Source organism: Panthera tigris, chromosome B3 (assembly GCF_018350195.1).
Source record: "Panthera tigris isolate Pti1 chromosome B3, P.tigris_Pti1_mat1.1, whole genome shotgun sequence".
Lineage (NCBI taxonomy): Eukaryota > Metazoa > Chordata > Mammalia > Carnivora > Felidae > Panthera > Panthera tigris.
Genome location: NC_056665.1, coordinates 60,493,591 through 60,521,518, shown reverse-complemented (window position 1 = coordinate 60,521,518; position 27,928 = coordinate 60,493,591). Strand labels below are relative to the sequence as shown.

At 39.6% G+C, this 27,928-nt stretch overlaps 2 protein-coding genes and 1 pseudogene across 11 annotated transcripts in view; 1 reads left to right on the top strand and 2 right to left on the bottom strand.

Annotated features, from left to right (window-relative positions):
• Positions 1 to 27,135, bottom strand: part of ZNF106 (zinc finger protein 106) — a 61,705-nt gene extending 34,570 nt beyond the window's left edge. For 6 of the 8 annotated variants that reach the window (XR_006218652.1, XM_007081705.2, XM_042989054.1 and 3 more), the window contains exons 1-3: positions 24,911 to 25,044; positions 6,631 to 6,716; positions 1,896 to 1,957 (exon numbers count right to left, since the gene is read on the bottom strand). Coding sequence is in view for 7 of the 8 variants with exons in the window: in XM_007081705.2 (XP_007081767.2) it covers positions 1,896 to 1,957; positions 6,631 to 6,684 (116 nt within the window). In the remaining variant the exon portion in view is untranslated. Of the gene's footprint in view, positions 1 to 753; positions 833 to 1,895; positions 1,958 to 6,630; positions 6,717 to 24,910; positions 25,045 to 26,690 lie in introns of those variants that run through there. The other 2 variants (XM_042989052.1, XM_042989053.1) reach the window with 2 other exon arrangements.
• On the bottom strand, positions 7,443 to 8,136 carry LOC107179593 (annotated as a pseudogene).
• Positions 26,111 to 27,928, top strand: part of SNAP23 (synaptosome associated protein 23) — a 37,691-nt gene continuing 35,873 nt past the window's right edge. Inside the window, exon 1 of one of the 3 annotated variants that reach the window (XM_042989073.1) lies at positions 26,111 to 26,176. The gene's annotated coding sequence lies outside the window, so the exon portion shown is untranslated. Of the gene's footprint in view, positions 26,177 to 26,205; positions 26,304 to 27,928 lie in introns of those variants that run through there. The other 2 variants (XM_042989072.1, XM_007081709.3) reach the window with 2 other exon arrangements.

The window sequence follows — 27,928 nt, the reverse complement described above, 5'->3', positions numbered from 1 at the left end:
TATTTGTCCCTATGGTGCAAATTAGGGATTAACAGTTTGTCTCTACAGTAAATGCTCCAAGTAAGTAAATGATTTTTGAAATTTTGTTTTTTATAGTTTCATCAGCTGTTTTTCCTTGTTATCTGCTTTGCCTTCTCCCTTATAATTTATTACAGGCCAGGAAGCCATATAAAACTTGTTAGCACTGTGTCTAAAATATGAATAAATACGTACTAAAGCATATCCCTCTAAATAAAATGAGTTTGGATGATAAGGGTGACATTTTTATTGTCAGCTTTGAGGCTTCTAAATGCTTTCTCCTTGATTATTTGACTATGCTCCAAATAACTGGAAATACACAAAATCCCCAAAGCACAGTTAAGTTGATGGGCAGGAGTAGAGGAAAAAAGTTACTGAACAATAAATACATGGCATGTAGTTCAGTTACGTTAGTAAGACAAAACCATATATATCTACATATAAATATAAATCTATGCATAGATACAGAAAGAGATTTGGATAAGATATACACTAAACTGATGACTTTCTTGTAAAAAGGGAGTAGGATTGGGGCAGGGTGGGGAGTAATACATGGGTGAGAGGATTTCTACCTTTTTTACTTTTTACAATTCTGTATTGACTGAACATGAATCTTAAGTAATCAAAAAAATTTTTTTTAATGTCTTAAATACCTGATTAGTGGATGTATGAACAAAACAAGGCATTAGCCTTGGGAAAAAATTGGCTTCTCTCTTAAGGACTAGATTTACTGACCTCATATGTTTTGTTTGATTTATAATATAGTCAGGTAGCAGGTAAACAGCCCAGAGAAAGGTGAATTCCAAAAGGAAGTCTGCTGGAAATGGGATGAGGTAATTAGGATAATCCACATTTAGAGAATCAAAGGTTGACTATATTTCACAGATTTCCAATGATAATGACTTAAAGATTACATATATTCAAGGTATTATGATAAAAATTCTCCACATTAAATCTAAATGAAAGCCTCTTTTATACTGCTGTATAGACCTAACCTTCACACAGTAGGGAACGGAGACCATGGAAAAACTCCACTAATAGGCTAAACGTACGCTGAAAGTTTACTACCATATTAATTTGCCCACACAATCTAAAACGGTACTACTTAAAACACAAGTAACTTCGAATGACTTACACGGGCATCATGATCAAAGCCTGTATCTATTATTCATGCAATAAGACACAAAGTAAAAAAAAAAGATAAAATTAATATTTCTCAGTTTCCCAATCTTTCTCTATTCCATACTGTTTCCAAATCTCAAATTCAAGTAAGTGAAAAACATCAAAAAAGAACCACAGATGGGGGGGCGGGGGGGGACATGGAATACACACATATGTTATATTTAATTTTTCAAAGGTGCTTATTAGCTTTTCTTTCTTTAAACATCTCAACTTTTAAATCACAAAACAGCATTCTTAAATATTCAAAGTTTGCACTCATTTTATTTACACTAATGAGAGACTTGCTGCCATTTAGCACACTTTGGACTTCTCAGACTATCCCACTAACTCTAAAGGTTTATGGCAGGTAATAATTTGTAACACTGCTGAGACAATTAACATGAAATGTCTTAGTTTCAAGACTGGTGTGTCTGGATGAGAATATTTACTAATGAGGAACCAGCCCATCCCCACCCACCTTTGTTGCAATCTGCTTGTTAGAGCTGCTGTGAATTCTACACATTCTAGATACACAAAGACTTACCCTTTTTGAATGCCAAAAAAAACTACTACATTCGTCAATAATTCTAAAAGACAGTTCTATGTCATAGGACTATATTCACTTATGAAGGATTATTATGAAATAAGCTAACAGGCACCCTCAGCACTCAGCTCCCACGACATTCACAAGTTATGGAATACAGCCGTTCCCATACCTGCCCTTCAGGTTCTCAAGCTCCCTGTGATGCAACATGCTCCGCATGTGTTCGTCCATCTCCTTCAAAATTAAAGAAAGTAGATTAAACTAAGGGGGGGTTGTTTTGGGAAAAGAAATCCCTCTGTTTTTACTCAATCAACAACTAGGGTTCAAGTTCCTTGCCATGGTTACCCTTCTCAATTCAATAGTGAAACCAGTTCCTCATAATTCTTCAGCTATGTTTTGGGCATATTTCATTCTTAAATAAAAGAACTGTTAAGAAAAAAAACAATTAAATGGCTTTCCAAAAAGGTTAGAAAGTATACTGTCTTGGGGGGGGGGGGGGGCAAAATATTTAAGATAAACTATGTGGGTTGAATTCTATCCCAAAATAAAGAATTTAACTACAATTATCTAAAAAAGAAAAAAAAAATCTCTGAAATCACTTAACTTCTCAGCTCTTTGGCTACTTTTCTCCAGACTTTCTTTCCCTACTCAACTGATAGTTTCTCAAGAGCAAATTCCAACTGTTACTCAGGTCTTGGCCAGGGCTTGGCATCTGGTTGTCGACATTTGCTGAATGAACAGATGGATATATCAATTCTAGGTAGAAGTTACAGATACAGAACTTCTCCGTGGTTGATTATGAAGTCTTTAAAAACTGCTTTGAACACAGCAGCTCAATCATGCTTTCATTTTCACTGCCCAATCTCCCCCACTGATTTGTTTGATTCTGATGAAATGTTTGAAAATTTGCTAGGTTCTCTCCTCTCTCCATCCCATTCTTAGTGGGAAGAAAATAAAATCTGCAGGAAGAGCTTCCACTTAAAAACATATGCACACACACCTCCAAAAACTCAAAAAGCTGTAAATGTCTATCCCTTTGTCACGTGCAAATATACGTACGCAGCACGACATAATTAGCACGACATAATTAAAGAATGGCTGTTGACATGTATAATAAAAGGGCTACTATAATTGTTGACTATTACTATTAACTGTGCCCTGTGTTTAAGTGCCTCAAACATTTCTTCACATGAACTGCACAACACTGCTGAGGGAATATTGTTAATTTCAAAAGAATACAAGGATACACAGGAGCAAACTCATTTATTCACCAAATATTTATCACTGCTTATTATATGCCAAGTACAGACTTAGACACTGAAGGGATAAGTGTGAAAATATTCAGTCTTGCCCTCTCAGAGTCAGAGATAATCAAGTGGTCAAACTAGAACTCAGATCCTGACGTTTTTGACATCAAAGCACTGTAACCATCTAGTGCATTCAGATTTCTCATTATATACAATTCATTTGTCAAAGAGTACAACTCAATAACCTATTCTTACTTTAAGTTATCTACTACAGTGTGACAAACAGGGATGTGATTCAAAATACATCCCTTAAATGACAATTTTATTGAAGATGACCATCATTTCCTTCCTATCTCTACAAATGTTTCACTTGGAGGATGACTTTACATGTGACGTCCTTCTACCTACACCTGATTGGCCACTAATTACAATGAACACTTACATAGCTGAAAGCTGAATCAAGTTAGTGACATAATAAACAATGAAAAAATCCATGAACAATATACAACACCTACTCAAATCCCTATGCATCCCTTTGTTCAATTTTTCCTTATATGAGATTTACATGTGCCAAATTCCCTTTTCTTGAGCTAAATTTAAGTCCCTCTGTTTCTTGCAACCATTCTGACCAAAACACCATTCACTGAAATAGGTCATCCTGATATAAAAATTAATTCTATATTCTATTTCAGTTATAAAAATGTTATCATTCAAAACTTGTTTTAACATGACTTGATTGTCTAAAACACTTCACAAATCTTTTCCTAAATTTACATCTGAAATCCTCTCCCATCCTGCTCCAAGGAATGAATGCAAATAGTGTGACAACTGAGCTTTCAAAATAACTAGGAAAGATCCATGGGCACGGGATTAGAGTAATAGCCCCAAACGCATACTTGCTCAGTTATCAAGCTTCTATTTAGTTCTTCTATATTAACTATGTTATATTTTCTAAAGAAGAAGGAGGAAAGAATTTTTTTTAAAAAGATTTGGCAGTTGAACAAATTTAGAAAACACTGAAAACAACAAATTTATTATTATTTTTTTTTTAGTATTTCTTAACTCCAGGGCTTCTCAGCCTTTCATAAATTAATGAGCATCAGAATGCTCAGGGATACAGTATACAGCTTTTCCCCATACTTAGGACATTTAGGTTCTTTTTCTTCTCCACAGTATATTTGGAGAAATTAGGGTTATGCTAGTTTGGGAGACTAGAAGAAAGCACTGCTTCAACATAAGTTATTCATAATCTATCTAAAACCAGCAGAGTTATTCCTTTCAACTAACCCATTCTGCTAATTTCTTAGACCACGTTAACTTTTTTTTTTTTAATATTTATTTATTTTTGAGAAAGAGAGAGAGAGAACACATGTGAGGGGAGGGGCAGACAGAGAGAGGGAGACAGAATCCTAAGCAGGTTCCGTACTGTCAGCACGGAACCCGAGGTGGGGCTTGAACCCACGAAGCTCGATATCATGACCTGAGCCTAAATCAAAAGTTGGAGGTTCAAATGACTGAGCCACCCAGGCACCACAACACCACATTAATCTTAACACTTAAATCACACATTCCCTCACTTAAAAACCTATGATTGACAGGGCACCTGGATGGCTCAGTCGGTTAGACATCCACCTTAGGCTCAGGTCAGGATCTCATGGTTCGTGAGTTCAAGCCCCACATCGGGCTCTCAACTGTCAGCTCAGAGCCCGCTTCAGAAATTCTGACCTCCCTCCCCCCCCCATCCCCTGCTCATGCTCGCTCACTCTCTCTCTCTCAAAAACAAACATTAAAAAAAAAAAGAAACCTATCATTGGCATTTCCTAAGGCAGGAGTAGGTAATCAATCACAGCTCTTAATTTAACTTCATTATGATCCATGGAAAAAATATAAAGAGACAAAACCGTTTTAAACTAGAGTAGAAGAAACGTCCAAAGACTTAAAATGGCAAAATTATGAGATATCACAAGATAGGGCTCCTACACCATGAAAGTCTGAAACCATTACCTGAGTGTCTGCCTATCCTTCTCACATCTTCTCTAGTTCCCATCTCCCTCCAATCTGAAAGGAGCCATAAGGAATTTCTATTTATTACAAATTAGCATAAAGCTTGGTCAAAAAAATTTTAAACTAGAAGAACAGTTCTTTTACTTTTGTAAAAGATATCAGCCATATTATTAAACATGATTTCAGAATCCCAACTGGGTGCCTGGGTGGCTCAGTTGGTTAAGTGTCAGACTCTTGATTTTGGCTCAGGTCACAATCTCGTGGGTTCATGAGTTCAAGCCCCGTGTGGGGCTCCATGTGCTGATGGCATGGAGCCTGCTTGGGATTCTCCACCTCTGTCTCTGCCCCTCTCCCACTTGCATTTTCTCTAAGTAAATAAACTTTAAAACAATATTAATGAACAAACAAATAAATAAACTCCTAACCGATTTTTCCATCACAACAGAAATCCCAAACAGGAAAAACAAACAAACAAACAAAAAACATTTCTTTACCCGAGCCTACTGGATGGATCATAATCAAACCCCTCAGCCTGGCATTCAACACGGTTTATAACTATCTGCATTTAAATTACAAATTATATTGCAGTCCCACTATTCCCAAAACAAAACTGTTTTAATCAGATAAGCCTTCTGATAGATAACTAGAACTGTTATACTCCATTCTACCTCTTCACTTTTGTACATGTTGTTATTCCACCTAAAATATCTTTCTCTTTTATTTCTTTAAACCATCTTTCTCCCAAACATCTTTCTAGGTTCACTCAAACTTCTCTGGCTAACTTAGCTCATGATAATCTTCCCAGTTCTCTGAATTTTCAGTGACAATCCAGGACATCTTAAAAGCTCAGAGGGGTGCCTGGGGGGCTCAGTCGGTTAAGTGTCCGACTTCAGCTCCGGTCATAATCTCTCAGTTCTTGAGTTTGAGCCCTGCGTCAGGCTCTGTGCTGACAGCTCAGAGCGTGAAGCCTGCTTTGGATTCTGTGTCTGCCTCTCTCTCTACCCCTCCCCTGCTCGTGCTCTGGTCTCTCTCTCTCAGAACTAAATAACATTAAAAAAATTTAAAAAAAAAAAAAAAAAGCTTAGAGAAAAATCTCTCAGCATTCTAGCTAGCAGCACTACTTAAAATCCAAACGACACAGTCAAGAAAAAGCAAAAAGTGAGACAAATTGCAGTCAATTTCCCTAAGGTACAAGTTCTTTTCAGTTCTGAAAGATGTTTTTTCTCTGAGCAACACTCCCACCTTGTGGACATCTAGGGTATTGCTAACACCATTTTCGATGTGCTGCACTTTTCACAAGCATGGGCAGAAGCAGAATGCGGGTACAGACAACAAATGCTGTATCCTTAGCTCCTCAGATAATAGTATAACTTCAAATAAATTGAATTTTAAGGCATCTTCTCTGTAACTAGTTACTGACTAAATTAGTAACTATTTATTATTGATTTTTGAGTATCTTCAAATTCTGGGTAGAGATTTAATAATGCAGTTATTGGCTTCATGAGGCAGCAAAAAAGAAACCAGTGGAATGAGACTATGGTTTAAGAAACAAGACACCATTAAAAGCTTTCACCTATCTACAAATTCCACGTGATGTCTCTGGGGAAAAAAAAATCAGTCACAAAAGCCTTGGATTCTCCCTCTTCTATTTATTACCTTTTTTGAGGTGTACACAATGTGGCACAATATGCATTTTCGTTCTCGTACCATAGTGACCAGATCTGAAGCACTCAACGTCACACCTGCAATGAGGAAGTAACAATTAGCAACCTTTTTCTCCCCAGATGTCCTGTTAGATTCACCTCAACGCAAGCTAAAAGTACAAGTCTTGCGTCTCCCTCACCTCCACCCTGCTCTTCCCAGTCTTCCCACGCTGGTAAATGAAAATTCGAACTTTGGAAGTCATCCTCGATCCCTCTTTCTCACCCCATATCCACCCTCATAAGCAAATCCTGCCACTCCCATATGCTGAAATGCATCCCAAACCCACCCCAGCCTCACTACTTAGCAGGTCTGTCATCTCACATGGCACTAGCCTACTGACCTGAGTCTCTAGCTCCACTCGTGTCCTCTCATAGTCCATTCTCAAAACAGGAGCCAAAGATTCTCACAACAGGATTCTTTTAAAATTTAAGTCAGATCACTTAACTACTCTGCACAAAATCTTCCAACAGATTCCCATCTCACTCACAGGACATCCAGTCCCTTGCCATTGGCCACAATATCTGCTTCTCTCAATCTAACTCCATGCCCCACCACACTGCCCTTCTTACTAGTCCTGGATCACACCAAGGATTCTCCTACCTTAGAGTTTCTATATGTCCTATTCTCTCTGCCTGGAATATGCTTCCTTAAGATGTCCTTATGGCTCTCATAGCTCATTCTCTCAAGTATCTAAAATGTTGCTTCATCAGGGAGGCGTTACCTGACCTATACAATTCTATATCTTTTGCTCCCCATTCCTTCTTCCTGTTAATCTGCTTATTTTATTTTTTTGCTGCAAAAGCTTTATTGTTTTCATTTGGTCCACGGTTTGGGAGAGGGCTCCATGGCAGTTAAAAAGCTGCCTAGAGGCTGCAGGGAGAGGCTCAGGCAGAAGCCTGATACCAAGGGGATGCCAGAGGGGCCCTCAGAGGGCCCCAGAGGCTCTCAGTCATGCTTGAGGGTGAGCCTTTGGAAGAGATACCTGCCCAGCCCAGCCTGGGGACCAGCCAGCTTGCAGAGGTTTGTCAGGTGGTTGCCCATCTTCTTGATGGTTTCACCTGCTCATCAAGTACATGCCTCTCCAAGAAATCACAGAGATGAGGGTCTGCATGGGCAAAGCCCAAGGCATGCAGATACAAAAAGGCCTGGTTCAGTTTCTTCTCCAAGACCATAGTGTCTCCCCTAGTGTCCAAGGTTTCACCCCACCCATCTTGGGACAGCTTCTGCATATTGTGTTAGAGGGTGCGGCCACCCACTAGTTTTTGCATCTTGAGGAGACAGTGGGCACCCCCACACTTCTCCTCAGTTAACTTGTAGAAGTGCCAGAGTCACAACATCATGGTTGATATATAAGCCCAGAGAGAAGTAGGTGTAGGAAACCTGCAGATACAGGTTGACCAGGAGGTTGACAGCAGCTACCACCTCAGGGGAATAATTCTGACAAATCCAGGAGCTCATGTTTGGCAATAAGGAACTAATCTTAAAAACAAAACCAAAAACCACAGCGTTAGCTGGTCTCAGAGGCAAGGGATAGCTTAGAAGATGGATCTGAAGGTTGTGACTGGAAAAGAGGTTGGAGAGTGGTAGAAGGCTGGAAGAAGGGGTATCCCTGGGTCTGATACATCCAAATACTGTTGAAGGAAGAGGCAGATCCATGGAACTACTGGGTATGCTACCTGATTTTTATATTTTTAATAGCACTGTGGTAGGCTGTTTCTGTAGAGGGCCACAGCATTATCTCCCACCCTGTGTATTCTTTTGCAATTTAATCTTATCACCACCACCCATCGAAGGTGTGGTTCATTTTCCCTTCCCCAGCCACAGGCTGTGGGAAGCCCAAGCCACAAGGAGAGGACAAGGGGAAAAGAACTGAGGCCCAGCTGAGCACCCAATGACCAGCACCATCTGACAGCCATGTTGGGTGAATGAGCCATGTCAGGTAAGCTGCCAATGAGGGTCCCCAAGTAAGATGACTTAAAGAATCATGCAGATGAGCCTTTTCAACCCTCAGAATGTTAAGAGACAGTAAGATATTTCTTTTAAGCCAGGAAATTTTGGGCTAGCTTGTTAAACAGCAAAAGACATCTGAGGCAAGTATCTCTTACTACCCGAAATAGCATATATTTATTTTTAATTCTTAATTCTATTTCCAGGGACTTTGTATATTTTGTTCACTAGTATAGATCTAGCACTTAAAACCATGTTTGCCATAATGCGGGCATCCCATAAGCATTTGTAGAACTGTTCCAAATGGAACTATCTTTGGTTACCAAATGTGAGATAGAGCTGAGTAAATACTGAGGTTTGGATTAAAACCAGGTTTATTTTACAATCCTCTAGCGCTAGCATATTTTTCTCTTATGTCCCTTCAAAGATGCCTTACATGAGAATTTAATTTCACTTCCCAAGCATCACTGTTTTTCCTTCCACACATGAAACACCAGGCTCTAACAGACATATCTGCTTCCTTGCCTGGATTCACTCCTTAGGGACCTTAAAATTGTGAAGTAATGAAGTTATAAACTACCCTAATTTAATCTATAACTCCTAGACATTAAGCCTCCTAAATGCCTTCGTCCTATATTTAAAAAATTGTTGAGTCTGCAAAGGTCACCATATATTTCATCAGATTTTAGGGAGGAATTTATGTGCTAAAGCAGTGGTGTCTGCAAATTTTTGAATTTGCAAAACTCGTCAACATCACTTTGTAAATGTCAAAAATCTACTGTTTACTAACAGCTCACATGCATACAGTGATAGATCCAAATATCTCAGCAAGTAAGTAGTAAAAAAAAATATGCTTAGACAAAATTTGGTACTGTTCAAAAGTTCAGCATTCCAACAGCATGGAAATTTTCCCAGAGCTCTAATTTACCTTGAAATTGTCACCTTAAAAAGAACAGCTGTATAATATCCTAACAGGTCCCAGCACCCTCTCTCAAACTACTCTCAGGTATTCCTATACTTTCCCAATTCCTTACACTGCAGCAGAAGTAATCTCTTTAAAATACAAATCTGTTCATAATATTCTCTTTTCTCCCTATACTGTGTTTTGGAAAATTTCAAACACAAAAATGCTGAAAGGTTCTCATAGTGAACATCCCACATCCAGGTTCCCATATATCCCTATATCTATTACCTAGATTCTGCCATATAACATTTTACTATATTTGCTGTATCAGAAAGATCACTTAATCGTAATGTATTATGATTTGTTAATATTTTGCTCAGAATCATATGGGGCTCTATGTACATAAGGCATGTTTCTGTAATTTTCTTTTAAATCTGTAACATCTTTATCTGGTTTTAGTTATTAGGGTAATGATGCACTAGTGAAATGAGTTTGGAAGCGATTCCCTTCTATTTTCTGGAAGTTTAAGATTGATGTTATTTCTTCTTTAATTTTTTTTAATGTTTATTTTTGGGAGAGAGACAGAGTACAAGCAGAGGAGGGGCAGAGAGAGAGGGAGACACAGAATCTGAAGCAGGCTCCAGGCTCCCTGCTGTCAGCACAGAGACTGACACGGGTCTTGAACCCAAAAACTGTGAGATCGTGACCTGAGCCGAAGTCGGACACTTAACCAACTGAGCCACCAAGATGCCCCTATTTCTTCTTTAAATACTTCACAGAGAATTCAGGGTGCCTGGATGGCTGAGTCAGTTGAGCATCAGACTTGATCTCAGCTCGGATCTTAATCTCAGGATCATGAGTTCAAGCCCCGCATTGGGCTCTGCACGGTGGTGAAGCCTACTTAAAAAACAAAAACAAGGGGCGCCTGGGTGGCTCAGTCGGTTGAGCATCCGACTTCGGCTCAGGTCACGATCTCGCGGTCTGTGAGTTCGAGCCCCGCGTCGGGCTCTGGGCTGATGGCTCAGGGCCTGGAGCCTGTTTCACATTCTGTGTCTCCCTCTCTCTCTGCCCCTCCCCCGTTCATGCTCTGTCTCTCTCTGTCTCAAAAAAAATAAATAAACGTTTTAAAAAAAAACAAAAACAAACAAACAAAAAGTACTTGATAGAACTCATCAGTGAAACCATTATGGCCCTGAGTTTTCTTTACGGAAGTTTTTTTTTTTTTTTTTTTTTTTATCATTATCCCGTTTCTTTAATATGAGTTTATTCAGATTTTGTTTCAACTTGTGACAGCTTTAGTATGTTGATGTGTTCAAGAAACTGCACAGTTATATTGTCAAATTTTTTGGCGTAAGGTTGTTTATAACATCCCCTTATTGTTCTACAGGATCTGTAGTGATAAATCCCTTGCATTCCTGATATTAGTAATTTGTGTTGTTTTTATTAGTGTATCTATGGGTTTATCAACATTATTAATCTTTTCAAAGAACTTCTGGCTTTGTAATGTTGTCTATTGTTTGCCTTTTTCTATTTCACTGATTGCGTCTGTTGTCTTTATCATTTCTCTCCTCCTGCCTACTTTGGATTTACCTTGTTCTTTGTTTACTAGCTCCATAAGGTAGAATTTTAGGTCACTATCTTTAGACCTCCTTTTTCTAAAATAAGTGTTTAAAGTTATAAACTTCCCTCTAAGCATGCCATTAACTGCATCCTACAAATTTTTAAAGCACTTTTTAATAAACTATGTCTATCAGAATAGTTTTAGATTTACAGAGAAATTGCAAAAATAGCAAAGCACCCCTATATACCACTCCTAGTTTCCTGTATTATTTATACCTTGCATTAGTATAATAGTTTGTCATAATTAATAAGCCAACATTGATAATTATTAATTTAACTCCATATTTTATTTCCATATATTTTTTAAAAAAGCTTATCTATTTATTTTTGAGAGAGAGTGCATGCAAGGGGGGTAGAAGCAGAGAGACAGAGAGAGAAAGAGAGAGAGAGAAGCCCAAGCGGGCTTCACACTGTCAGTGCAGAGCTCGATGTAGGGCTTGAACTCATGAACTATGAGATCATGACTTGAGCTGAAGTCAGACACTTAACCAACTCAGCCACCCAGGCACCTCAACGAGATTTTTTACCTAATATCCTTTTTCTCTTCCAGGATTTCAACCAGGATACCACATTACATTTGGTCATGATGCCTCCTCAGGCTCCTCTTGGCTATTACCATGATCCCACAAATTTTGATGCTGTATTTTCACCATCCAGTTCAAATCACTATCTCTCTTGTGATTTCTTCATTGATATAGGTTTAGAAGTTTAACTGAATTTTCAAATATTTGTGGGATATTTTAGTCATCTTGATTTCTACTTTAATCCCATCATGGTCAAAGAATATATTCTATATTAATTCAATCCTTTCGAATTTATCGAGACATGATTTACAACCTGGCATCTGGTTTATAAATACACTTGGGGAAAAGCAATGTATTCTGTAGTAGTTGGGTGCAGATCTATACTGATTTTTTTGTTTCTTTAGCTATCAGTTATTGAGAAAAATGTTAAAGTCTCTATGATTGTTACCCATTTTTAAAATTTTTTTTTAGTTTATTTTGAGAGAGAGTGAGTATGAGCAGGGGAGGGGCAGAGAGGTGAGAGAGAGAATCCCAAGCAAGCTCTGCACTGTCAGCACAGAGCCTGACATTGGGCTCAATCTTATGAACTGCGAGATCATGACCTGAGCCAAAACCAAGAGTTGGATACTTAATGAGCCACCCAGGCACCCCTTCTTTTCCTTAACTGTATCAATTTTTGCTTGATGTATTATGAAGCTCTGGTGTTTGGCACGTATGTGTTTATGATAATGTCATGAATTGACATTTTTATCATTATGAAAAGACCCCCTTAACTCTGGCAACACACTTAATTTTTTTTTAAGCTCATTTATTTTGAAAGAGACAGCAAGCAGGGTAGAGGCAGAGAAAGATGTGGGAGAGAGAGGGAGAGAGGGGGAGAGAGAGGGGGAGAGAGAGGGGGAGAGAGAGGGGGAGAGAGAGGGGGAGAGAGAGGGGGAGAGAGAGGGGGAGAGAGAGGGGGAGAGAGAGGGGGAGAGAGAGAGGGAGAGAGAGAGAGAGGGAGAGAGAGAGGGAGAGGGAGAGAAACTCGAGCAGACTCCACACCCCCAAAACAGAACCTGATGTGGGGCCTGAACCCACGAACTGTGAGATCATAACCTGGGCCAAAATCAAGAGTCAGACGCTCACCCGAGTGAGCCACCCAGGTGTCCCAACACACTTTATCTTGAACTCTATCTGACATGAACATAGCCATTCTAGCCTTCTTATGCTTACTGACTGAAACACACATCTTTTTTCCATGCATTTACTTTTAGCCAATCTGTTATTTCTGTTAGGCTGTCTTCTTTTGGATTATTCACTTTAATTTTTCTACTAGCTTTTTAGCAGTGCTTCTTCACATTTTCTCTACCATGAGTGCTCCAGGAACTACAAAATACACCCTATCATTTTACCCTGTACTCTGTGTTAATAATTTGCCACTTCAGGGGGCACCTGGGTGGCTCATTCAGTTAAGCGTCTGACTTCGACTCAGGTCATGATCTCACGGTTCATGAGTCCGAGGCCCACATCGGGCTCTGTGCTGGCAGCTCAGAGCCTGGGGCCTGCTTCAGATTCTGTGTGTGTCTCTCTCTCTGCTTGTCCCTTGCTCACACTCTCTCCCTCTAAAAACAAATAAATATTAAAAAAAACTTTTTTTAGTGGGATTGCAAGTTGGTGCAACCACTCTGGAAAACAGTATGGAGGTTCCTCAAAAAACTAAATAGAACTACCCTACAACCCAGCAAATGCACTACTAGGCATTTATCCATGGAATACAGGTGTGCTGTTTCAAAGGGACACACGCACCCCCATGTTGATAGCAGCACTATCAACAATAGCCAAAGTATGGAAAGAGCCCAAATGTCCATCAATGGATGAATGGATAAAGAAGATGTTGTATATGTATACAATGGAGTATTACTTGGCAATCAAAAAGAATGAAATCTTGCCATTTGCAACTACGTGGATGGAACTGGAGGGTATTATGCTAAGTGAAATTAGCCAGAGAAAGACAAAAATCATATGACTTCACTCATATGAGGACTTTAAGAGACAAAACAGATGAACATAAGGGAAGGGAAACAAAAATAATATAACAACAGGGAGGGGGACAAAACAGAAGAGATTCATAAATACGGAGAACTGAGGGTTACAGGAGGGGTTGTGGGGGGGGGGATGGGCTAGATGGGTAAGGGGCATTAAGGAATCTACTCCTGAAATCATTGTTGCACTATATGCTAATTTGGATGTAAATTTTAAAAAATAAAATTTAAAAAAAAGGGTTACATAAAAAAAAAATAATAATAATTTGCCACTTCAAGTACATTTTACAAACCTTATAGCCATATAGGTCAATTTACCCCAACTCCCATTCCATGCTTTATGGTGTATGTTTTATATCTATATGATGTGATGATCTCCACAAGATGATGCATCTTTATTAAACAGTTGTATGTTGTTTTAAGAAATTAAAAGGACAAGATTTGTATTTATCCACTTATTTACTTTTTCTGATGTTCTTCACTCCCTGATGAAGAGTCAAGTTTCCACCTGGTATCATTTCCCTTTAGAGCAAACTTTAGCATTTCTTGTAGTGCAATCTGCTAGTAATGAATTCTCTTGGTTTTCTTTTAACTGACACTATTTTTATTTCACTTTCATTCTTGAATGCTATACTACTGAATCTGTAATTCTGGATTGTCAAGTTTTTCTTTCAGCATTTTAAAGATTTTCTATGCTTTCTGGCCTTCATGATTATCCTCCTGTATATAACATGTTTTCTTTGGCTGCTTTCTGGATTTTTCCTTTTATTTTTGGCTTTCAACAGTTTGACTGTGAGGTACCTAGTCATGGTTTTCTTCATTGCTAAACTTATGGTTTGCATGGTTTTGTCTTTATCCTTCTTAGGGTGTGCTGAGCTTACAGAATCTGTCAATTTATGCCTTTCACTAACTTTGGGACGTTTTCAGCCCTTACATTTTCAAGTATTTTTTCTTCTTCCCCATTCTTTTACCTCTCCTTCTGGCACTCCAATGTAGTATGTTGGTTTTTTTATATTGCCCACAGGTCCTTGAGGATCTCTTCCTTTTTCTCTTTTACTCTTCTTCTGCTCTTTATACTGAGTAATTTCTATTGATCTTTAATTTCATGGATTCTCTCCTCAGGCGTCTCCATTCTGCTTTTAGCCCAACCAGTTTATTTCCAGTTTCGTATATTTCAACATTAGAATATCCATTTGATTATTTAATACTCATTTTTTAAAAATATTTTTGAGAGAGAGCATGTACAAGTGGGGAAGGGCCAGAGAAAGGGGGAGACAGAGGATCTAAAGTGGGCTCTGTGCTGACAGCAGAGAGCCTGATGTCGGGCTCAAACTTAAACCGTGAGATCATGACCTGAGCTGAAGTCAGACACAGCCCACTGAGCCACCCATGTCCCCTAATACTCATTCTTTACGAGTATATTTTCCTGTGCATCATTTTCCTTTTCTTTACTAATACATATTTTTCAAAAGTTTCAAATCCTTTCCTGCTAATTCCAACATTTGAGTATTTTAAGATTAAGATAGTCTTTTAACTTGAGAATAGGTTACATTTCCCTGATCCTCTGTATGTGTAATTTTGGAATATATGCTGGATGTTATAAATGTTATATTGTGGAGACTCTGAATTCCTTTATATTCCTCTGAAGAGTGCCAATTTTTTTTAAAATTTTTTAATGTTTATTTTTGAAAGAGAGAGTGTGTGTGCGCACGCGAGCGGGGGAGGGGCAGAAAGAGAGGGAAACACAGAATCTGACACAGGCTCTAGGCTCTGAGCTATCAGCAGGAGCCTGATGTGGAGCTCCAACTCACAAACTGTGAGTTCATGACCAGAGCCGAAGTCTGACGCTTAACCAACTGAGCCACCCAGGTGCCCCAAGAGTGATTTTTTTTTTAATTTATTTTTGTTTTAGTAGGTATGTAAATTGGTTGACTCAAACTGCAAAATCTGTTTCTTAGGTAGATGAAATCTCAATTCAGTTCTTTCACCCTTAGCTGAACTTCTTAGAGTCTGTTCTACACATGCATAGTTCCACACTCTGTCAAGATTTCAGTAGAGTTCATTCACAAGAGTTTGAGGCTTCTCTATTTTCCAGGATTCTCCTTTTACTTCCCAATAGGTGTGTTTGCCTAGAGCCTTATCTTTTGGTTCTTCAGGCCAAAGACACTAGAAGTTTAACATCAGAAATTTAACCACCCTACCTGGCACAGACTGGAGCCATGAAAATGGGAAATCATGTGCATCAGTTCCTCAAGTGTTAATTCCCTTCCAGAATCTGTTTGCTTTGGGTAACTCTCCAGTGATTTTAGTTGCTTTATGTACTTCTGATTTAATAGCTGTTATCTGCAGGAAGGTCTGCCAGTAGGAGCTTACTAAGCCATGATCAGAACTAGACACATGCTTACACTTTTCAGAGCCTTCAACCTGATTGAATGGCTCCAGGCAATGTTCAAGCAGGTGAGGGTGATCAAAGAAGATATGCTCCTCAGTCTTGTGATGGAGTGGGAGGCCCTAGGTCTAGTGACAAGTCTGCTAGGGTCTAGGATGATTCTTGAATGGCATATGTCTTTCATGAAATGGCTCAGGATTCTAGTCTACTTCCATTTCACCTCAACCTAAACATTCACTTCTATGATTCCTTCAACCATACGCTGAAAAAGCCAAGACCATACACTCTAAGTTTATTTGTTTACTTATTTTGAGAAAGAGAGAGAGAGAGAGAGAGAGAGAGAGCACGAGCAGGGGAGGGGCAGAAAGAGAGGAAGAGAGAGAATTCCAAGCAGAGCCCCATGCAGGACTCAAACTCATGAACTGTGAGACCATGACCTGAGGCAAAGTTGAATGCTTAACCGACTGAGCCACCCAGGCGCCCCAAGACCATAAGCTCTTATGTTTTATGCCTCAGTTCCTTACTTTTAAAAGCCCCATGGGGCACCTGGGTGGCTCAGTCGGTTGAGCGTCTGACTTCAGCTCGCGTCCGACTTCAGCTCGCGTCACGATCTTGCGGTCCGTGAGTTTAAGCCCCATGTCAGGCTCTGTGCTGACAGTTCGGAGCCTGGAGCCTGTTTCAGATTCTGTGTCTCCCTCTTTCTCTCTCCTCCCCCGCTCATGCTCTGTCTCTCTCGTCTCAAAAATAAATAAACATTAAAAAAAAATTTTTTTTTTTAATTAAAAATAAATAAATAAATAAAAGCCCCTTGGCCTGGGTGGCTCAGTCAGTTAACTGTCTGTCTTTGGCCTAGGTCATGATCTTGTTCTTCCCAAGTTCGAACCCCATGTCAGGCTCTGTGCTGATAGCTTAGAGCCTGGAGCCTGTTTTGGATTCTGTGACTCCCTCTCTCTCTCTGTCCCTCCCCCACTCACATTCTGTCTCTCTCTCTCTCTCTCAAAAATAAACATTAAAAATATGTAAATAAAAAATAAAAAAGCCCTTCAATGCATCCAAGTATTTAAGATCAAAAACCAAAATACTTAACAAAGTCCTCCAAAGAGCTGTTTCATATGCTGGTCCCTCTCCCTGGAATGTTTTTATTCCTTTCCATCTAGGTAACTATTAATCCTTCAAATCTCACTCCAAATGTCATTCGCCTGGGGAAGCACTCCCTGATCTCTCAGATTAGGCCATACTCCCTCATACACACTTCTCTCCTAAAATCCTGTACCTCCTTCCTACCACTTATCACAACTGTGACTATTTCTGAGGCAGACAGTAGAGCAGCAGTTCTCAACCATATCAGACACAATACCCTCTTTTTTTTCCCTAAAATGTTACGGGAATTTTCATTCATCCATAAATATGAGACATGATTATAACAATCCCCAGTACGGGGCGCCTGGGTGGCTCAGTTGGTTAAGTGTCTAACTTCAGCTCAGGTCATGATCTTGCGGTTCGTGAGTTCGAGCCCCACATCGGGCTCTGTGCTGACAGCTCAGAGTCTGGAGCTGCTTCAAATTCTGTGTGTATTTCTCTCTCTGCCCCTCCTTTTCATGCTCTGCCTCTCTCTCTCACAAATAAATAAGAAAACATAAAAAAAAAAAAAAAGAGAAACAATCCTCAGTATGCTCTTCAAGCAGCTATCCGAAAGGTCACCATGGAATTTTTCTTTCAAGGTATTTATACCTTTTTATTATAAATATTTTATAATAGCTCCTATTCTTAGTGAAATTCAGAGCGACTGTAACTTACACATGTCAAATTTTAAATATCAATATAAGGGCACCTGGGTGGCTCAGTTGGTTAAGTGTCCAACTTCATCTCAGGTCATTTTCTCACAGTTCATGAGTTCCAGCTCTGGATCAGACTCTGTGCTGTAAGCATGGAACCTATTTCAGATTCTCTCCCCTCCACCCCAGCCTGCCACCTCCCCTGCTGGTACCCCCTCTCTCTCTCAAAAATAAATAAAACATTTTTTAAAAAAAATTTAAAAAATAAAATAATATTTATTTCAACATGTAAATGCTTGGGCATGACTATATTAGATGAAGACTATGAGTGTGAAAACTGCAAATACAGACTGATAAAAGCATGTTATATCGTTGATGAAAATACCAGGAACGTGATACGATTTTCCAAAATAGTGACCAGCTCTTTGTAAACTCTGAAATAAAGAAAGTACAGGGGCGCCTGGGTGGCTCAGTCGGTTAAGCGGCCGACTTTGGCTCAGGTCATGATCTTGCGGTCCGTGAGTTCGAACCCCGCGTTGGGCTCTGTGCTGACAGCTTAGAGACTGGAGCCTGTTTCAGATTCTGTGTCTCCCTCTCTCTGATCCTCCCCTGTTCATGCTCTGTCTCTCTCTGTCTCAAAAATAAACGTTAAAAAAAAAAATTTTTAAAAAAGAAAATACAATCTCTTGATTTACACAGTAACTGTGCTCTATGCAAAAACAAAACAGAACAAAAAATAATTCATGTGTAAAACAAATTAGTTCTAAGTTCATGTGATCAGAAACAGATTTTTCACCTACATGAACATCCTCTGGGCCATTTGAAAGTGATGTAAAATGTACAACAGGTTTTTACTGTATAGGGTAGGGATGTTCTTTACATTGCAGGATGTCTAACATCCGGATCTTTATCCAGTAAAGTCAGTGTCATCCTCTCAATGATTTTGAAACTAAAAATACCCCCCAAATTTCCAAACCTCCCTAGGAGATGATCTCAAACTCATTAAAAACCACTACATTAGGGTAAAGGAAGATAGCAAGATCTCTATAACCAGACTGCTTGTGTTTGAAACCTAGCTCTATCACTTACTAGCTGTGTGTGATCTCGACCAAGTAGTTTAACCTTTTTGTGCTTCAGTTTCTACATTCATAAAACAAAAATATTATCAGAATCAATGTCATAGAGCTGTTACGAGGAATAAATTAGAAAATCCATATTAAGTGTCTGGCACCAAGTTGGTACCAAATCTTTGCTATAGTCATTAGTATAATTATTCGCTTAATGACTGTCTCTCCCAATAGACAGTAAACTCCATTACAGCTAGCAGGAATGTCTGTTGTGTTCATTATTTTATTCCTATGACCTGGCACACCATCTGGTATAGAGTTAGTACTCAATATTGAATAAATGAATGAATAAAAGTTAGCAAAGGTGTTTGGATATAAACAATAAAAACTGGAGCATAACCTTCAACAGTATTATTTTAGGTTATGTTACTAAGATACTTCTATACATAAATGTCAAAATTTACCCTAATGACATACATACATATGTAGAATTTATCTAGAGGGATACCCAAGAAACTAGTAATAGGTTTTGACTCTGGGAAAAAAACTGAGGGCATGGGGGTTGGAAATTCATTTTTCACTATAGACCTTTTTGTTCTTTTCAAAAAATTAAGCAATATATATGTATCATTGTTAATTTTTTTTAATTGTCTTTCTACTCACATATTTTTTAATTTTTTTAATGTTTATTTATCTTTGATAGAGAGAGAGACAGAGAGACAGAGCATGAGTGGAGGAGGGGCAGAGAGAGAGGGAGACACAAAATCTGAAGCAGGCTCCAGGCTCTGAGCTGTCAGCACAGAGCCTGACGCGGGGCCCAAATCCATGGACAGCGAGATCATGACCTGAGCCAAAGTCAGACCCTCAACCGACTGAGCCACCCAGGCACCCCTAACTCATATATTTTTTTAAACCTAGAAGACCTAAGGCACAAGAACTAAGACTGCATAATGCTTCTTTGTACAAAACTTTTTTGAAACTCCAGAAATCTGGCACAAAAACAGACACATAGACCAATGGAATAGAATAGAAACCCCAGAATTAAACCCACAAACATATGGCCAACTAATCTTTGACAAAGCAGGAAAGAACATCCAATGGAAAAAAGACAGTCTCTTTAACAAATGGTGCTGGGAGAACTGGACAGCAACATCCAGAAGTTTAAAACTAGACCACTTTCTCACACCATTCACAAAAATAAACTCAAAATGGATAAAGGACCTGAATGTGAGACAGGAAACCATCAAAACCCTAGAGGAGAAAGCAGGAAAAGACCTCTCTGACCTCAGCCGTAGCAATCTCTTACTCGGCACATCCCCAAAGGCAAGGGAATTAAAAGCAAAAGTGAATTACTGGGACCTTATGAAGATAAAAAGCTTCTGCACAGCAAAGGAAACAACCAACAAAACTAAAAGGCAACCAACGGAATGGGAAAAGATATTTGCAAATGACATATCGGACAAAGGGCTAGTATCCAAAATCTATAAAGAGCTCACCAAACTCCACACCCGAAAAACAAATAACCCAGTGAAGAAATGGGCAGAAAACATGAATAGACACTTCTCTAAAGAAGACATCCGGATGGCCAACAGGCACATGAAAAGATGTTCAACGTCCCTCCTTATCAGGGAAATACAAATCAAAACCACACTAGATATCACCTCACGCCAGTCAGAGTGGCCAAAATGAACAAATCAGGAGACTATAGATGCTGGAGAGGATGTGGAGAAACGGGAACCCTCTTGCACTGTTGGTGGGAATGCAAATAGGTGTAGCCGCTCTGGAAAACAGTGTGGAGGTTCCTCAGAAAATTAAAAATAGACCTACCCTATGACCCAGCAACAGCACTGCTAGGAATTTACCCAAGGGATACAGGAGTACTGATGCATAGGGGCACTTGTACCCCAATGTTTATAGCAGCACTCTCAACAATAGCCAAATTATGGAAAGAGCCTAAATGTCTATCAACTGATGAATGGATAAAGAAATTGTGGTTTATATACACAATGGAGTACTACGTGGCAATGAGAAAGAATGAAATATGGCCCTTTGTAGCAAGGATGTGAATGTGAATGTGAATGTGAGACAGGAAACCATCAAAACCCTAGAGGAGAAAGCAGGAAAAGACCTCTCTGACCTCAGCCGTAGCAATCTCTTACTCGACACATCCCCAAAGGCAAGGGAATTAAAAGCAAAAATGAATTACTGGGACCTTATGAAGATAAAAAGCTTCCAACGTGGATGGAACTGGAGAGTGTGATGCTAAGTGAAATAAGCCATACAGGGAAAGACAGATACCATATGGTTTCACTCTTATGTGGATCCTGAGAAACTTAACAGAAACCCATGGGGGAGGGGAAGGGAAAAAAAAAGAGGTTAGAGTGGGAGAGAGCCAAAGCATAAGAGACTTAAAAACTGAGAACAAACTGAGGGTTGATGAGGGGTGGGAGGGAGGGGAGGGTGGGGGATGGGTATTGAGGAGGGCACCTGCTGGGATGAGCACTGGGTGTTGTATGGAAACCAATTTGACAATAAATTTCATATACTGAAAAAATTAAAAAAAAATTAAAAAACAGAAACTCCAGAAATCATCAAGAAGTTTGACTTGCACATATATTTTGAACTTTCAGAATGTTCATCACACTAAAGAGACCTATCGCAGTTTACTGATACTCCAAAAAAGTCTAATATAATTAGAAACTGATTACCTATCCAAAAAGACATAAAGGGACAAGTAACATAACTACTAGGAGTAATAATAATTTTATATTTATATACCAGTTTATAGTTTATAGTTTACAAAATCTGGTGGAAAAGCATGACCTCTGAAGTAGACAAAAAATAGGTTTACTACCCCAAGTAAATTTTAATCTTTCTGAACTTCAAATTCCTTTTCTATAAAATGAGATACTACCACCTAGTAATCAGGGATTCAGTTTAAAAAAGAAGAAGCAATTTCTGGCTGTGAGCTTTTCTTTCTAAAGGTAATTATTTACATTTTCAATAGGTAACATGTTTCAAATTTTTAAAATAGAAATGGGCGTACAGCTGGTTTCAATGGAGAACTCCAATTTACCACCTGAACCCACAAATCAATCACTATCTATCACCCACTACTATCACTAATAGCAGAAACACTAGAGTATAGAGCATAGCCTATGATATTGTACCCAAAGTGTTTAACCTGAAACCAATCAAGCATTTACCTTACCTTTGTTAGCAGTAACAAGCTAAGTGATATCACTAGGAATCAATCAGTTAAATTCAGATCATTGACAGGGTCTCTTCAACAAGTTATGATGAAAAAGAAAAAAAAAGTTAACTGTTCTAGATTTGAAAAGATTTCAAGAGACATAAAAGCCAAATGCAATGCACAAACTTTTATTGGAAATAGGATCAAAAACAGTAAAAAAGAAGAAATAAGTGGGGGGCAATTTGGGGAAATTTTTTAATTTAATTTTCTAAATTTTTTTTTTTTTTTTTTTTTTTTTGGTAATCTCTACACCCAACGTGGGAGTTGAACTCACAGCCCTGAGATCAAGAGTTGCATGGTCTTCCCACTGAGCCAGCCAGATGCCCCAAATTTGGGGAAATTTTAATAAAGATTAGGTTTTAGATAATATACAAGAATTAGTTGTTTCGTGTGATTATGCTATTGAGTTATGCAGGAAAATGTTCTTTTTATTACAGACATGTATTAAAGTGTGTAGGGGTGAAATGTCAGGAATAAAAGCAAATAGCAATGTAACAGCAGATTTGAAAAAGAATGACCAATTTACATGGGTTCAATATAGTATTTTCTCTACTTTTCTGGATGTTTAAAAGTTTTCATAAGAAATTCTTAAAAACTTATACAGAAAATAATTCCCTTCCCACTCCTGTTTCTCAGCCACTTCAACTTCCAGTCACTGTCACCAGTTTCTTCTGAATTCTTCCAGAGATATTCTAGGTATATATATACACAAATAACCACAGTTTAAACACACACACACACACACACACACACAGAGAGATGGTTGCGAAACCTTTTTTTCACTTTTTTTTTCACTTAATGTATCTTGGTTATTACTCAGTATTAGCACACAGAGGGCTGGCTCATTCTTACAAAGGCATACTTTACTTAACCAGTCCTCTACTGATGAACACTTAGGAACTCTAATTTCTTGATAGTCTCTTTCAGATTAGAAGAGGAAAAAAGCCCAACTGACTATAAGGTTTCAATTGGAGACAGCACATTTCAATGTGCAGTTGGAAGTATTCCTACACAACTTGTCTGCCTACATGTTATTTACTGGATACACAAATTAATCCTAAACTTCCCACTATGATGTTTGAATTAGGAAATGGATAACATGTATATTTCTCACAGAGCCATTCCTGGCCCCAGAACCAATTCATCTAGCATCTACCATTATTCTTTCCTTTTCTTGTACAGAAGCCTCTTATACAGCAGACTACATGTGCTGTGCTCTAAGCTAGATAAATAATTACTATTTGCAGTTTTTCCTTTCTAGATTATCTTTTTTATCAAAGCAACTGATTATGAACTAACTTGACCAGATTCCTTTACACCCTCTTACCACCTTCCAACCCATGCTGAAGTTCTCTTCAAAAACTACCTCGTACCTTTATTTTTCTTTAATTTTTTAAAATGTTTATTTATTTTTGAGAGAGAGACAGAGTGTGAGCTGGGGAAGGGGCAGAGACAGGGAGACAGAATCCAAAGCCCTAGGGCTGAGCTGTCAGCACAGAGCCTGATGCGGGGATCGAACTCAGGAGCTGAGACTATGACCTCAGCTGACGTCAGACTCTCAACTAACTGAGACACCCAGGTGCCCCTCTAGTACCTTTAAAAGCACATACCATTCTCTAGACTCAGGAGTTAACTCTAGAAACTATAACTGTAAGGTAGTTGCTTCCCAAAAGTGCTTAGAATATCTAACTTGGTGTAACAGGAAAAAGAGGAGACTTGGCATATGTGAATTTCACCACTTACCCTAGCTAGTTTAGCTTGAGCAAATTACAGTCAAGCCCTTAGGTACCTCATCAGAAATATGCTTCAAAAATCCACTTGCCATTACAGTATCTCATCAATTTTTTGTGACACACCGGAGTGTACAATGCAGCAGATGCTAAATAAGTCCTAACTGAATCTAAATATTTCATGGATTCATTCACAACCAAACTCGAGAACAGGGCTTAGAACACATTTTAAGATTTCCCATGGCGTTTGGAATACTATTAGGCTTTTAGGAAGTGCTCACAAGTTATTTCGGCTTAGCTAAATTTGATATAAACCATTATGGTAGATAAAGCACCCATTTGCTAGGTAAGAGAAGAACTTCCCTTAACTCGGATGGTCCTAAGTTGCTAAGAGCCATGGAAATCTCAAACTTCCCAATAAAATGGCTTAGGCTGACTCTTAAAGATGATTAAATTGAACAGACTCAAAGCATCTGAGTGCAAAGCATCTCCTTCCATAATTATGCACCGAGATTCAGACTAAATACTAGCTTGACACGTAGTAAGCGCTCCATAAATCGTAGCTATTATTAAGACGCATCCCAAACGGAGAGAAGACGGAAGGAGGAAAAAGAACGGAGGCTGTCAGTCACAAGAGGTCGAAAGGTGTCCCTGGCCTGTGACCCGGAGGCCTTTAAGCACCTGGGTCTGCGGGATCCCTGAGGAACCGGGGACCGAAGGAGGTCAGCGGCCTCCCCTAAAGGTCAAGGTTCTTGCAGGCACGTTTCCTGCCGGGGCTGGAAGTAAAGTCGGAACGCCCCCGCGAGAATCTGTATCCCGAAGCCAGAAGCACCGCCTGCCCGTAAACCGCGCGGGCTCCGGGAGAAGGGGGTTGCCCCTGTGCCGCAGCCTGCACGAGCATAAACCCGGCCACGTCCTGCAGCCCCAAACCTTAGGCGCGGACCACCGGGACCCTCCCGTTCCGAAACGCCTCAACGCAGCCCGACCCTCGATACTCACACTCACAGCCGACCCCTCCTACTCCATCAGGCCGCCAAGATCCCGGCGAGGGGACTCCCTGAGGCCCCCCCACTCAGTTTTGGGTCCGGCGGCCCACTCCGGACCCCCTCCCCGCCGGGCACCGCCGCCGCCGCCGCCAGCGCGCAGGCGCACACCGCCACCGTCACGCTCCCCCTTTTTTTTTCCCTTTGCTGCCCGCCTTTCTCAATAATCTAGCTTTATTTGAACACATGAGAGCGAACAACGGACACAGGGGAAAGAAGCTTTACGCAAAAAGAAAGATCAAAGGCCGGCAGGCAAGCTTGAGGAAGTTACTCTGCTGCACTGAACTCAGTTGTGACTAGCCTTCGTTCCTTTTTCTTTCTTTGTTCTTCTCCGGCCTTCCTTTTGCTTCTACTCTCTTCCTAAATCCCCAGCATTCCCTTTATGTAGTGGCAATTGTTTAAGCTACATTTCCAACCATTCCTGCCTTGGAAAATTTACTGAAATTTAATGGATGTTGCAAGAGCTTGAGGACAGACAGATCTGAGTTCAAATTTTGATCTAGCCGCTAGTAACTTATGACTTCGGGCAAATTACAAGTTTTCTTGGAACCTCAGTTTCTTCACAGTTAAAATTAGGATAATGCTATCTCTCAGGGTGTTGCTAGGATTAAAAGACATAATATAGGTCACGTTCCTATCCATGAATGGGTGCCTGTCAAAGAGCGAATACATGAATACCAATGATTATATTTTTATTAATATTTAATATATTTATTTTCTTTATTAAACTTAGCCCATACATATTCCCTATTTTAGTGACTACAAATAATCAGATAAACCAAGTTACATTAGGATTAATAATGTTGTGAAGTGTTACTCCTCCCATATTATTGAGCTTCTGATAATGTCTATGTTTAACAAGACCTGCAATACCTAAAATCAAAGCAGCACCTTCATCTATGTGTAAGTCCAGACTTGCTTCGAACCCCTTTTTTCTTTTTATGTTTTTTTTTTTTTTTTTTGAGAAAGAGAGGGAGCACGCACACAAGCAGGGGGAGGGAAGAGAGATAGGGGGACAAAGGATCAGCCAGCTCTGCACTAACAGCAGAGAGCCTGATACGGGGCTTGACCTCACAAACTGTGAGATCATGACCTAAGCGACGTCAGACACTCAACTGACTGAGCCACCTAAGCGCCCCCAGATTTGCTTCTAAAGGATTGAGGAACTATTCTAATTGTGTGTTTGTGACATCACAATTCTTCTAAACACTGAAGGTCTGAGGTATGCTGCTCATTCTACTCTCCTTTAAAGGCATGCAATGGAAGGACTACTTTACCCTATAAGCTGAGGGCCATAGTCCAAAGAAAAGCTTGTAGAAGACCAAGGTCAGCCATTGGTGAGCATCAAGGTAATCCTAGATCAGGGTTTCTTAACCTTGGCACTATTGATATTTTGGAGATGATTCTTGGGCTGTCCTATGCATTGCAGGATACTTAGCATTCCGGGATACTAAATATCTGTAGTATCCCCTTTATATCCGCCACCCCAATCCCTGTCGTCTTGACAATCAAAAATGTCTCCAGACACTGCCAAATGTCCGCTCAAGGGCAAAAATGTTCCTGATTAAGAACCATGGCATTACACCATGGATAAATACACCATAAATAAACTCAACCATACATTTTGTCCACTTCTGCCTATAAGAAGTGATTGGTGCTTGAGAAAGCCACACACCAAGATAGAAGAGGGAGAGTTCATTTTTACCAATCTTATACAGGCCCTTGACACTGCTTACCAGTCCTCCAGTCTTTCTCTGATCAACTTGTTCTGTCACTTTATACAACCATATTTGAAAACTTCTCCACTTTCCTTAAAACCCCCAACTCCTTTTCTATTAGCAAATGACCTCATCTCCTATTTCACAAAGAAAACAGAGGTCATCAGATGAGAACTTCTTTAACTTCCTGTTACTAAACGGACACACTTACAGACACATACTTCCTCTTATTATAATTGAGGAGATATCTTTATTTCTCTTCCAACACCATTCCTCCCACCAGTACTTTGGATTGTCTCTACTCTTATTCTCTCAAGATCTTTACCTACTAACACTTCTGTTTATTCAACTATTTTTTCCCCTCAGTTGTATGTTGCCTATCATGCTCAAGTTTCTCCTGTCTTAATTCTAACAAAAATCCAAACAACAGAAACAAAAACTTTGACCTCTTGTCTGTCAAGGCCTAACTTTCCAAAAGCATTTTATAACCTCTCCCCACTTTTGCACCTCCCCTCTCTTGAAATTGCTGCAATCTATCTTTCAACTTAATCATTCCACCACATAGCTTTTACTAAGATCACCAATGACCTCTGTGTTACAATATACAAAAGATATTTCTCAGGGTTCACTTTCCTTGACCCTTAGAAGTAGATTCCTTCGAAGTGCTGTTATTATTTTTTTTTAATTATTAATTTCCAGCACTGTGCTCTATTCTTAGAGGTACCCAGAAGAGTTCCTGGACCTGTTTAAAACCCTTCAATGGATTTCTGTAGCCATAGTATAAAGTCCAGGCTCACTAATCCAGAAGTGCAAGACCTACCAAGATCTAGCCCGTTGCCGACTATTTAAAGGTTATTCCCCACTTCACCTGGAGATACACGATGAGCTCTAAGCCTCTCAGCAGAATGAACTACAAGGAATTTACAGAAAGTGCTATGTTCCTAATGGCAAAGGCTGTTTCCGCAGGCTGGAAAACTATCACCCTCTATCCCAGACTTCTGGGAGAATTCCTACTTAGCCTTCCTGATTGAAAAGTCGCTTTCTCTGGGAACCCTTCCAGACATCCCTAAGGATAAGGCGCAGCTTTCATTGTGCACCGACTCCGCCTCGGACTTCCTGATGCCACTCACTAAATTCTACCCACTATTATTTGTTTACATGTCGATCTCCAATCTAGATAGATCAAAAGACCCTGGAGGGCAAGGAAGGCATTCTTGTCTCCTTTTCTTCAGCAATCATCCAGCAGATGGTTTGCC